Source organism: Protopterus annectens, chromosome 13.part0 (assembly GCF_019279795.1).
Source record: "Protopterus annectens isolate FY-2018-M chromosome 13.part0, PAN1.0, whole genome shotgun sequence".
Taxonomy (NCBI): Eukaryota; Metazoa; Chordata; order Ceratodontiformes; family Protopteridae; genus Protopterus; species Protopterus annectens.
In genome coordinates this window covers 289,960,587-289,974,937 of record NC_056747.1, presented here as the reverse complement: position 1 = coordinate 289,974,937, position 14,351 = coordinate 289,960,587, and the positions used below count along the sequence as shown (strand labels likewise).

Genomic DNA, 14,351 nt, shown 5'->3' with positions numbered 1-14,351 from the left:
GCGCACACTCACTCTCGCTCACACGCACTCTCTCACTCATTCTCACACACAGTCTCACACTATCAAACTCTGACACCCACTCTCACACTATCAAACTCTCAGACACACACACACTCACACTCTCACACACACTCTCACTCAGTCTCACACACTCTCACTCAGTCTCACAGTATCAAACTTTCAGACACACACTCTCTCTCTCTCACACACTCTCACTCACACACTCTCACACAGTCTCTCACAGTCTCACACTATCAAACTCTCACACACTTACTCTCACTTACACTCACTCTCTCACACACACACACTCACACTCGCTCACACACACGCTCATGCACACACACGCTCACTATCAAACTCTCAGACACACACACACACACTCCCTCTCTCACACACTCCCACACTCCTGCACTCTCACACTCCCACACACTCCCTCTTACTCACACACTCTCACACACACTCACTCACACACACTCACTCTCACTCAGTCTCACACTATCAAACACCCACACACACTCACTCTTGCGCACTCTCGTGCACTCGCACACTCACTCTCATGCGCACACTCACTCTCACATGCACACTCACTCTCACGCGCACACTCACTCTCACGCGCACACTCACTCTCACGCGCACACACTCAGATAAACATATTACACCTGACAAGTTATGCAAACTTCTTTCTACCCACAATAAATAATTTTCTGATATGGTACAGCTCTGACGTTTGACTGTGATCAAGTGAAAATAAGTTTGTTGACAGTAAATTATTTCAGCTTGATGCACAGGTATATCAATCAGTCAAGTTTGTTAGGGGCTGTAATCAGTTACTTTCACAGAATCCCTCTCTTCCACAAAAAAGACATTTCATACTGGGTACATCTCTAATGTCTGAATGTGATCAAGTAAAAGAAACTCTGGCCACTGTAATATATAGTGGCTTGTTTTTTCCTCACTCAACACACATCAGTGCACAATGACTTGAGAAGCCAGCTTGATACTCATAAGTCTGATTTAATAATCACTACATCAGCTACTTTAACACACATTGCCTCCCATCCCACTACAAAAACACTTTCTGACTACGAATACCTACAATATCGGACCATGATCCTTATTGGATATCCTGCCAGGAGACGCATTTGTTGCTCATTATTCATAATACACTCCTCCATCACAGTTATAAAAAAGGAGAACAAAAAACAAACTTATTGGCTGTGGTCAGTATGTAATACTAACATCTGCCCACAGGTTTACACTGTGCTTCGATTTTTAATTTACAATAATTCCTGGAGAAACAACCACATCCACTTAATGAAGCATTTAATCTCTGACAATTTATCTCTGCAAAGCCATGACACTTGCATCTAAGTAACTGACATTGGTGCATAATTCATATAACAGACCCTGAATTAGGTAGACATGGCCTTTTACTAAGTGACAGGGAGGGAAGTGAAATCATATTCTAACAAGTAGCATGCCATCTCAAATATGGGTTCATTTGGGGCTTATTTTTAATATAATCAGGGTAATTATTTCATTACTACATAAAATGTGCTAAAATACTAACTTTAAAATGTTCTGTGAAGGAGGTTTCTTTTCAGAGTTTTCCCGATTTTAAAATTAAGGATAAGTGAAAAATGAATTATTTAAACACCTGAAGTTCAACCACTGTCATTCAATCATGCTATTCTGACACACATTCTCTGAACATGTTTTGCAAAAATTAAAAATTCACTAACAAAATGAAAAATCTAAAAATCTTGGTTTGGATGCCATTGTTTAAGGTACCCTACTTCCTAAACGTGGAAGCCTTCTTTGACCAAGTATCAGCTGCAGTAACAAAGGACCAATTTCTGTTCATGACATGCAATCGGATATTGCAAAATCTGCTTGCATTATCCCAAATGTTGTGATCACAGATACTCTTCTGTAATTAGAAGACAACATAAGAGTCAATGGATAAAATCTGACTTTATGGTAGAAAACAGATGCATGATGGTGAATTTTCCAAGATAATCTCCGGACTACAAAATAATACAAAGACAGATGAAGTAGAACAGCAATATTTTTATGCCACTGATCAAATACTGTATACATATATTCAGGATAACTGTAAAACTATTGTATAAAAAAGTACAATATTATACACTACAAATAAAAACAACTGAAGTAAAAAGAACTAATCCAAACATCTGGAGCAATGAATAAAAATAAAATACAACAAAAAGAATTAGCAACTGCAGTAAGAAAAAGTAAGCAAGTCCAACTTGATATGAATGAACAACATTTGGAAATGTACAAAAAGTGAGAAAAAGATTATGACATTTAACTGGGAAAAACAAAACGTTAAGATAAAAAGAAAAGTATACGACAGTGTAAATGCATCAAAAGTGAAAAATATGGAGAGCAAATGGCTGTAATTAAGGTAATGATTCTTTAGAGCTGAAACACAGGATCTGCATTGACTAGACATAGTATACAGCAAGGTTGCAAAGTTTAATGCTATTTGCTGCTAAAAAAGCTATTACTAGAAAATGGAAAACAAAATCTAAACTAAATGTAGCTGAAATACGGAACACTGTAAACAATATAAAAGAACTGCAGGTTAGAGCTTTAGAATGGGAAAGGAGCAAATTAAACAAATAAATGTAATTTGGGGAACAATACATGCAGAATAATGTTCAGGATGAGAAGTGATGATTAAGGGGAGGCAGGAATTGAGTAAGTGATGTAATGTTAGACTACTAAATGAATGAATGCTAATTGTTAAAGGAAAGAAAGCACATATTCACTGTATACTGCACAGAAATGAGAAATGTTAATAGGGTTTTTCTTTTTATTAATGGATTTGTGTCTATGTCTTAAATGACAATTTAATAAAGATGTTAAAAGGTGAAAAAGATACAGCATTAAAAGAAAAAGTTGAGTAATTACATTAATCAGTAAGGAACTACTACAGTAAGTTGTGTTCTGCAATGATCATTTTTATTCTGCATCTTTGCAGCAGTCACTAAAGTGAAGGACTTGCTATGGTTAACTAAACATATTACTGAATGTGAGGTAGGCCAGATAAGTCCTTTCACCAGTAGACTCAATTATACATCATGATTACACTACTGAATTGCTAAAGGACAAATAAAACAGCAGATATGTCCTGGCCATATCAATAGTTCAGGGCTGGGATCCTGCTCATGGGGTCAATAATTGGAATATACTCTTCTGCTACTTTGAATTCACCTATTTTTCTTTTCAAGTTCCCACACTTACAGACACTTTTGCCCTGTCAGTGCAGACAGAATGATGTCACGTGGTCAATTAGGAGAGTGCACTTAACACCTGCACCCGTCACTGTAATGACATTATGTAAAGCAATAAAGTAGTGATGTAAACACTGTGCAAGGATCTACAAAGATAAACTTAACTAATGTGCAAGGAAACCAAACAGTAAAAACATCACACAGACAAACCAATTGGTAAAAGCTACAAGAAAAACCTACCCAAGTTAGAGTTTTCACTGTGTGATACCTTAAATCTCCTGTAATAGAGGCTCATGGGATATACGCAAATGAACCCTTAAGGACATCAAATGTGTCAGCTGCATGTCTTTTGAATGTCCATGACTTTTTCCTTTTGAAGTCTTCATGGATTTGTTCAGGCCAATAAAGCCAACCCCACTAGCTGTTGACATGCATTTTTCGGCCTTCTTATGACCTCAGTGTTGAATGAAGGGGCTATCCAGACAAAAATGAATGGTGAGAAGGTAATTAAGACTCACTGAAGCAAGTCCCCTCACAAATCTAGTGACACAGTGAGCACACATGTCACACCTGACAATAGGAACCCTTCTCAATAGGCCTACAATACAAAAAAATGCAAACAGTTTCAAAAAAATTTCTCAAAAGTAGCTCAACAGGTAGCACACTCTCTCTTTTGGTGCTAGAAGATCAGAAAGCTGAGTTCTATTCCAACCTCATGTGCCTTTATTACATTTTCCAATGCTAACACTGCAGTGCAGCATTATGAATGTTCCATCCTTCGGATAAGATGCTAAACCGCGGTCCCTTCTGCCTGAGCTGGTGGCAACTCTGGTGGATGGAAAAGATCTCATGGAACTTATGTGAAAGAGTAGGGGCTGATTTATTTACATTATATACAAAAAGACATCATATACACTATTTACAATATCTATATTACTTGAATCTCCATACTCGCATTCTTCTTAATTCGTCTAACATAACATATCATAGGATACAGTTTTGAACATGCATTTTGTATATCTGTGCATGTATACATAAATACTTAGTAGAATTTTCACATCCAAACTTCAATCATCTTAAAAGTACCTTTATCATCCCCATTGCTTTCTACATTTATTTATTTAAATTTGTGCACTGGGGTACAGCACTGATCAAATTTAGTTACTTGAAGATTCAGCCCTTAGCCCAGGTCTATCCATTGTAACTTTAAAGATATAACAAAAAATAATGCAGTATATGTTACCTTAGGGAAACTAGAAAATAACATCCAGCAGTGTTCTGACTTAACCAAAATGGAATCAACCACTCAGACTCGGCAGACACAAGCAGGTAAGTTCAGTACAAACTTTAGCCTTGAAACAGCTCTCTTAATTCCACAAATTCCAGAATCCCTTTTACCTCCTAACACAACAAAATTGTATATACTGAAGGTACTCACCAAGAATAAAAATACTACTTCCTTGAGCTCAGATAACTTATCTGGATATAATAAACAGAGCCAAACACATCCCTTTGGAACCTCTCATTAAACTGTTTTAACTCACTGGAGCTACAGGATTTCTCCCCAAAGAATGAGTTGCAATAGTAACACCCTTACACAACGGCGACCCTACCATGGACACCGCTCATCTGGAACTGGCCAAAGCATTCAATACAATCTGCCTTGCTGGCATTGTTAATAAGGTAAGTGCCTTAAAATCAAATCCATATGTGGTGAAGTGGACAGACAACTGGCTGAAGGACAGAATCCACATAGTTAAGGTGGAAGATGCCTCCTCAGAGAGTAAGAAGGTAAGCAGTAGTATAACCAAGGGCTCAGAAATGGGGCACTTCCTCTTTGGCATCTACTTCACTGATCTCAGACCAGGAATCAGGACCTTTTGTCAACCAAGTTTCCAGATGACTGCAAAATAAGTGTTATTCTCAAAGCTCACTTTGATACATGTTCACTACAGCAGGCACTAATGCTTGTAGACAAGTGGTGCACACAAAAGGTCTAAAATTAAATGCAAAAACGTGCAGTATTGTCATACTTGGTAAACAACTTTTTCTTACAACATACAGTATAGACAATACCCTACTCCGAAATGATGATATAAGTAAGGGACCTTGGCACATCAGTTGATAATTCCTTTTCCTTCAATCACCATGAAGTACCAATAGTCCGAAAATCCTTTTATTGTACAACTAATTTCTAAAGGCATATCATCCACATCAACAGAAGTTGTCATCCTCCACATGAAGCCGTAATCTGACCAGTTACAGAGTACAATGCCCCCCCTTTGGGATGTACCTTTAAAGACATGGCGAGCAAATGGAAAAGGTCCAGGAATTCCTGTCCTAAAAGATTGCTGACCTAAAGTCTGAGCTGCTAGGAACGGCTTGACATGCTATTCCTGTACTTGATTTCTTATACACTCTTTGGGTTGGTCTATGCCTTGCTTTTTGTGCAATTAAGGATCACATACTACTCAGTCTCCTGTCTCATTGCAAGTCAGATAGCTCCACTAATACCAAAACCACCAGCACGTATGGAAAAGACTTCCATGCAAACTAAACAAAGTGACACCCTAGCATCCTTCAAATTAAACCTGGATGACTAGAAAGGTGTCCCTACATTTACTCTAGGACTGACTTATTTTGCCCTTCTTGAAAAGGTGAGTTACAGCATGAGGGTAGGTATTGGCAAAGCATAAATGGCTTTGTCACTCAACTGCTTTGTACTTGTTATGATGCTGTGAACCTCTTGCAACACAAATACATGCTGCAAGTGCACTGCTGGCCCTCCAAAATGGCTGTAGGTGTGAGAGCGAAAAGGTGTGTATACGTAGTGTGGGTATCTGTCGTTATCCTACAACAGATAGGCATCCAAGTCCAGTATCAGTTGCTTTGCCTTGCATCCAATAGCTCTGGAATGGGCCTTGATGCCCCTTGTGACTCTTGACATGCATTAAGTGGACAGTCAGAGAATGAATGCATAAGTGAAGACCAAGTTTATGTCCATGTATTTGTTAATGTACATACCTATATCACACAACTTTATCAGTGTCCACTGTAAAATAAACATGCTAATATATTTATCTTGTTTTTCTTCATTACATCATAGCAACATGAACCAAAGGTCAAGCTAAAGCTGACACTGTACAAGTGTCATTTTTTCAGCTCTTGCTTATTTACTGTTGACACTTGTACCAGTCTCTCTCACTGTCATATTGCCTCATATGTGCCTACGAATATCCACTTTATTGTGCTTATGGAAATTATATTGCAGACTCTTTCCTAACATATCTTGCATCTCTGAAGCCTTACTCCACTGTACACGGGCTCTGCTCACTTGGACTTCCGAAGTCAACAATAAATAAGTAGCAATGCTAGTCTATAAACTGAAATGATAAAGCTATTCCAGGCTGACACACTGGTAAACATAAAGAGAAAGTACCTGAACTGCAGGCAATCTGAATATATGGCACATCTGTCCTTGCCCACTCCAGTTCTGCCAAAATGACAGCATTCACCTTCTTGCTTTGTTTCTTCCGTCTTGACTCCAAAGTCTTACTCCAGCTCCAGAGATAAATGGAACCTTGCAAACAGCTTTTTGATGCTGCCAGGAAGAATAAAAACTGTCATTAACAAAAATAAGACTTTTACCATGATACACTGAAATAAGTTCTGAATTTCAAATTTGAAAACTGACAGAACACTACAGAGCTACATTTTCTAGGATTAGCTTAAGCATGCAGGCTAGTGAACTACTCAGAGGCGATCTCTGCTTAACATACAAAGCCATGTCAAACCCTGAGGTGGTGGACATGGTCCACTTAAAGAAATCCCAAACACTCAGAGCCAGAAGCACCAGGGATCTAAACCTCGTCATCACAATGAACAAAACAAGCTGGAGGGTTAGGTTCTTGACTGAGAGACTCCCCATACTGTGGAATAGACTGCCCATACATATCAAGCAGAGCACCTCATTGGCCCTCTTCAAAAGGAACCATGATGACTGGATGGGAGATACAAAATTCACCACAGGGATCATGTCAGTCACCGTGCTAGACAGGGGTCCAGAGAAGTAAATACTGTCAGAAGAAATATCCAGGGAATTGTTATGGCTAGGCTTGTACAGGCCCCTAGGGCCGATAGCCTAGTACCAACTATGAACCTATATATACCCATATATATATATATATATATATATATATATATATATATATATATATATATATATATATATATATATATATATATATATATATATATATATATATATATATATATATATATATATATATATATATATATATATATATATATATATATATATATATACATATACATACATATATATATATATATATATATATATATATATATATATATATATATATATATATACACATATATAGATATATATATATATATATATATATATATATATATATACACACATATATATATATATATATATATATATATATATATATATATATATATATATATATATGTGTGTGTGTGTGTGTGTGTATACAGCTATTCTGTATCTAAAATACCTAAATGTTATAAGAAACAGAATAAGCAACTAAAATGCTACAAGAATAAGCTTTTATTTAGGCAAAAAAGTGAAGTTCTGTCCTTTGTACTGACCATGGGTATGTGTTGGCCTGTAAAATCTGATGTTTGTACCGAAAATGTCCCACTTTGGCCATTTGAAAAGGTGGCAGCCCTAGTCGGTGTGGTTTGTTTTCATTTATATAAATGTATTGCTTAAGTCATAACTGATGGTTTAATAAAGATGTTTCTTGTTTAAAAAAGGGCAGGAACTGAATAAATTTATGTAATACTGCTTAGGTTATATGATATATAACAATATATGTAAAACAATGTTGGTTAGTTTTAACTTAATACAGTTTATTTATATAAATGTAAATCTGTCACAAGTGATAAGTCAATAAAGGTGTTAAAAAAAAGTCTGATTAATGTTGAGTATAAAGAAGTGATTAACTCTTTAGATCTTGATGATATTCTCTCGGAAATAGCTATGCTAAATAAAAGGATCTCTTCACAACAAATGTCAAATGACAGTCAAAACAGAAGGAGTTGTCAACCCAAGTTCCTAAGTCTTGGACTACATTTTCTTAACGAAGAAAAGAGAGCAGGGTGCTTATCCTGACTTTGAGGCATTAAACATTTTTCTCTACAGGGAGATAACTGACAAACTGAGTAGGTTAAATGACAGGTTCACAGGCATTTCAACTGGTAAATTGTTGGTTAAGCAAAAAGCTGCAAAACGTCAAGAGTGGGAGTTAGTTATGCCATACCAAACAACTGATCCAAATAACAACAAACAAAAGTTCAAATAAAGGTACCAGGATGAAGTAAAATTATCACACTGACCTTTCAATGGATCGATTACAAGGCATTAAACAACAGATGTATTAAAACAATTAATTATCCATTTAAAAACTTTAATCTGTTAACAAGAACCAATAAAAGATATACCTACAGCAATAAGTCAACGAAACCTAATTTAAGGAAAAGTCATAAAATAGCTTTCCATTTCAGATGTAAAATAAGACCCATTAGCTGCAACAGTTTTATATTTTGTAACAAATAATGTTTCCTTATATTCTGAAATAATGTTCCTGTGATTTAATCTTAAATTGTCTTTTAGTTTCCATAATGTAACTAAGGGTATAGGATCAGGTTTAAATACATATAATTGTTTACTAATATAGATACATTTCTTCACAATACAAAATGGACAGCCATTAACAATAATGGTAAATGACACATCTACACATTTTTGAGAATATTTATAAGATTACACAACTGACCCACTCCTGTGGCGCACAGGGAGAATACCCAAACTAAGGTCAGGACACCTGGTATTAGCATATCTGAGAGGTGCAGGGAGGAATGTACGTGTTTGGGAGAGAACAGCATATAGATCACCCATCGGGGGGTGGGGGTGGCTTGGCTCACCACCTAACACCAAGTAAAAGCTCTGGGTGGTGCAGCCTGCAGAGTAGGAGCCAGAGGGACAAACTGCTGTGGTGTAGTCACATAGGTCAAGGTACAGTCATGTGGGGAACCTGGTGTACCCCACCCCATCCAAGACTTGGAGATAGGATGCACCTTCAAACCTTTCAATGAGCTGCTGGAAGCAGCTGGGATGAAAGAAGAGCCATTGATTCTGCCTGAATAACAGCCCTGCAATCACCTCTCACCTCACAGGAGAACAGATAGGCTGGAGATGGCTCTCACACCTGTGAAGAGCAAATTACAGACAGTGCGTAGGGGGGACTGATGGCCTGCTGACATGAGTTATTAGATTCATTATTGCACCTGATCATGGAGTCATTCTTCATTAGAGATTCAACATATGGTGGTATCTTGGAAAAAAGACAACAGAAATGACAGGGATGAACTCAAGAGGAACTAGTTAGACAGCCAAAACAGTACTGCACACATAGAGAAACTTAATGCAGAATAAGGTTATCAAGTGAAAAATCTAACTAAATGATGCCCATATTTGATATTTTAAGATGATAAAGGTCAGGTTAGCATTTGACCATTTAAGAGATCCCTGAATGTAAACCAAGAATTCATATCAAAAGATCAATGTCATCTGTATCAAATTCCACACAAATGAAACTGCAAGGTTGAAACTGTATTTTTCAACAAAGTTAGAAAGCACTCATAATTTAGTCTACAGTGAGACAAGTCTTCCTGCACAGCCCATGTAGGAGGGCTTCACTCCTCCAACACCCTTCTTAGCTAAATATACTACTTTGTTGATTGAGCAAAGACTGCCAACATGTAAATCCCAGTGCACAACACTAAAGTGGGATCCCAAATCTAGTACAGTAGTGCTGTATTTGCAGGTCAGTACACACACCTACAAACAGCTATTACATGTTAAACTGAATGGTAATTTCACATGAAGATCTGGTAAAATACAACGTTCATAGAAACTATCACTCTAGTCACTGGAAAGGTAAAAATACTTAAATTAAAATAACACTGAGACAATGACATCCTGTCTAGGTATATGCAGGCTTACTGATGAAACCTTGATTCATGTCTGTTTTAATCTTAAACTAAAAGGAATACCTTGATTGTAATTATTTTGAGTTTACTTCTGTTGTATATTTACTGTCATGTGAGGATGTTATTTGATGATGCGTTTCTTTTTCAGATTTTGAGTTTATGTCATATCTTTACTGTAATGGGAAGGTGTTACTAATGAGTGAAAGGATGATATAATGGTTAAGGTGTTTACCTTACAGACACAAGGTACAGGGTTTGGCTCTCACATGAGGTAATTGGCTAGGTTTAAAATGGCCCACAAGGACAGTTAGCCTAGTACTGATCTATGAACCCACGACATGTTTACTTCTTAATAATGTTATTAAGTAGGAACAATGATTTGCAGTTGTTGGGGGGGGGGGGGATTCCACTTTCATAACATGAAATCAAGGAATTATGCAAGTAAGCAATTTCCAGTCGTTACAGTGATTCCACCAAAAAATTTAGTGCCTATACACATGCAAAACTACAACAGATTCTAAATACAGAACACCGAATAAAAGCAAACAAACTTTTGAAATAAATAAATATATGATGACATAAAAACTGTAACAAATGAGGTTTCTGGCCAAAAATATGAAATTCCACAAGGTGTTTTCCTATATGACAGCATATCACGTTCCTATTGCAAAGACTAGTAAAAAGAGAGTTTTAGGTGTGCTAGAATTAATTTCCATTTGTTGTGTGTGAAAGGAATTTCAGTTCATCATAAAAGATTTTAGTTTCAAAATTGTAATCCTTTTATTCAAAGCATATAAAGAAGGCAGATAAAAGTTACATGCCAAGGGGTTCTGTGTGGGAGTTAGTAGCTCAGGTAAGCCAATTATCTGTGTAATTAAAAGAAAGAGAGTCCTCTAAAACATAGAGGCAGTACAAACAAAGCCAATAAAATTCTAGATATAAAAACATGAGGTGGTATGCACATGAAACATTTAAAACGACATGTACAAATTTACAAGTTTTAAAAGAAACTTAATTGCAAGAGCAGTCATGTATAATGCTGCTGAATGTATAATATGCATGTAGTGCACAGAACACACTGATTACATTCGGATATTCAAAAAAGGCAAAGTAGTTAAGCGCTAGAGTGGTGCAGGACCTGACAAATGTTGAGCACCCCCTGCTTAACATGCTAAGTTCTGGACTAGAGCGCTTGGCAGTAAAATCTGCCTGTATTGACCAGTAAAAGACAGCAGCATAACAAAATACTTGCTGCTTCCTGTCCCATTGGTAAAGTGTCCCGATTTCCTGTAATACACTAAGTTACCAGAATGATAGGATGTGCATTTGTCTGCATTTTCTGACACAAAACCTAAATGGTCTCTGACCTCACAGTATAGAATACTATCATAATCGAATACTAACATACATTTTTACTAAATACTAACCTTTATTACTAACTGACTTATCATGCTAGTCATGACAACTATTAGACATGACTAACTTTGAAACCTGTTTTTTTTTTTTTTTTTTTTTTTAATTTGTTACCTAAAGGATGTAAAATTCTGCTGTCAGTTTTTCTTTATTTGTATCTCGGATTTGATCTGTTTTTTTATTATTTTATATGCTTGTATGCATGTATGTATTTGTATCTATGTATGTATTCTCGTATGTTTCTTAATATGTTTCTCCATATATCTTATAAGTTTTGTGGAGCTTTTCTCCCCGGGCCTCTACTGAAAATGGATATGTATCCAGTTAGACTAGCCCGGTCAACAAATGTAAAATACATAAATAAATGCTTGTCATTACTTAGTGTCTTCAATCCTCAGTAATTTGTCGAAAAACTATGGACTTTATGAGAAACAGACCAAAATCCATGAGACAAAAATCTGGACATTCTGCGAAAAGCTGGACAGCTGAAAAGCATGGGCATGGGAAAGTGAGTGCAAACAGAAGGAACTGTGTTTTACTGTCTTCCTTACAGCACTCGCTAAATGCTTTACGGCATTGAAAGCAGGTAAAACACTAAACTTTTTTTTTCTTTTTTACTACAACATGAAGTATATGGAGCAGATAAAGCTCCATGAACTACAAAGAATTATGAATGGGTCTCCGATCTTAACTTATTTTTGTGTGTTCTCAACATGGATGCCAAGAAACTCACCTCTTGGGCTTCAATCTCGAGGAGTATTTCTTGGCATACATGTCTCAAACACATAAGCCTGTTAAAATCAGCAACAGGGTCATAATCTATGTGCTACACTACATCTTTGGAATATTATCACACATTGTCTAACTCTTATTTTATTTATGACTGTAAGAAATCAAATTATTTTCTATTAAATATTTCTGACAATCAGAAATACGTTTCCTTTCCTTTCTGTTAAAATATTTTTGACCATTGGAAATAAAGTTCCTTTCTAATAAGAAAAAAAAATGCAGCAAGTCAGTACATTTCCTTTTACACTACAACTGGATTCAAGGCAAACATTTTATTAAGACAGAAAAAACATTAAAGTTACAGCTCACAAATTACCTACCTACAACATCATCATTCAAGAAACATAAACCATCCACAATATGGAAATCAGTCTCTTCATTCTCCTTCTGAAAAACAGGGAACTGGAACTCCAGGTCAAATGATCTAACAATGGTGAAATCAAGGGGCAGAAGTAAGAAACCGCTCTTTCCCCGAGCACGCATATACCAATTTAATACAACATATTTAATGAGAAACTTCACCAGTCCCAAATGGTTTTAATCACAACGCTAAACTCAAAGTACACAGTAAACCACTTCTTAGTGAACCGACACTTGTTCTGCAGATAAATACTGTCATTTAGTCTTTATTAAAATTAGCCACTAATTCCTATTTGTGGCAGAAACTTTTTTATTATTCTTCCTTAAGTCTGATTAGATGGCTTCATCATACATGTGAGCACATTAGTGTCGGGCAGTTGACACATTCTGCTACTCTTTTTCACTGCTTTTTCTCTAATCCTCAGATCCAACTCTGCCATTACTTTAGCTTGTGGCCATCAAAATGCTCTTGACCTGCTTCCTTACCTATAATGCACCGACCCCAACATACTATAGATCTTGTTTACTGGTTTACATAAAGTAGGAAATACTAATATCATATGCCTGACTGAAGAAACCATACCTGGAGCTCATATGAATGACAATGGTGTCCTTTTCAGCTCTTGTTCTTCCAGAAATCTATTGTGAAAAAAGGTTGGGGTTGGTGGGTGAGAAGTTGAGGAAGAATGAAAATGGAGAACACAGGTGGAACATTATAATAAATACATAACTATTTTATCTGATGTCAATTTTCATTCTATCCTCAACTGATGGGACACAGTCCCCAACTATCTAAAATCCCAGGTGGACTATAAGGAAGGATATTCCTGAGCACAGTTGAGCCAAAGGCTGCTCGTCCTCTCGAGACCAGATCCAGTTTGTAATGAGTAACAAAGGTATGAGGATTGACCCAAGTTGCAGCTGCACATATGTCATCCATGGAAGCCCTAGAAAGGAACACTGAAAAAGTTGCCATGCCATGGACCTAGCTGAATGGACTCTTAAAGGTTTTGGTAAGGACAGACCCAATTTGTTGTAGACAAATGATCTGCAATTCATCACCGATCTGGCTAAAGTTACCTTTGCAACTGATTTGCCCAATTTAGAATCTGCAAAAGGCACAAATAATTGAGTTGTCTGCACACATCTAATAAATGCAACATATATTCACCTTTGTTTGCAAATTTAGGAAATATGACTGTCAGATTAATGAATTGGCTAATATTGGATAATACAGGATTCTGACACCACCTTAGGAAGGAAAGAAGGGTTGGTACGTAATGTTACACTAGCCCTATGAAAAGTCATGTAGGGAGGTTTAGAGGACAGTGTTTGAAATTCTTCTAGCAGAGGGAATGGCCTTTAGAAGGATAGTATTCCAGGTCAGATATTTAAGATCACACTTTGCTGTTGTTTCAAAGGGACCATGAATTAAGGCCTGTAGTACCAAATTTAAATCCCGTAGTGGAGTAGGATCTTTAA

The 14,351-nt window shown here is 36.6% G+C and overlaps 1 protein-coding gene across 1 annotated transcript in view; it reads right to left on the bottom strand.

Annotated features, from left to right (window-relative positions):
* Positions 1-14,351, bottom strand: part of LRWD1 (leucine rich repeats and WD repeat domain containing 1) — a 721,948-nt gene that overhangs the window by 153,115 nt on the left and 554,482 nt on the right. Inside the window, exons 12-13 of the mRNA XM_044053858.1 lie at positions 12,830-12,933; positions 6,700-6,861 (exon numbers count right to left, since the gene is read on the bottom strand). Of these exons, the coding sequence (XP_043909793.1) occupies positions 6,700-6,861; positions 12,830-12,933 (266 nt within the window). The remainder of the gene's footprint in view (positions 1-6,699; positions 6,862-12,829; positions 12,934-14,351) is intronic.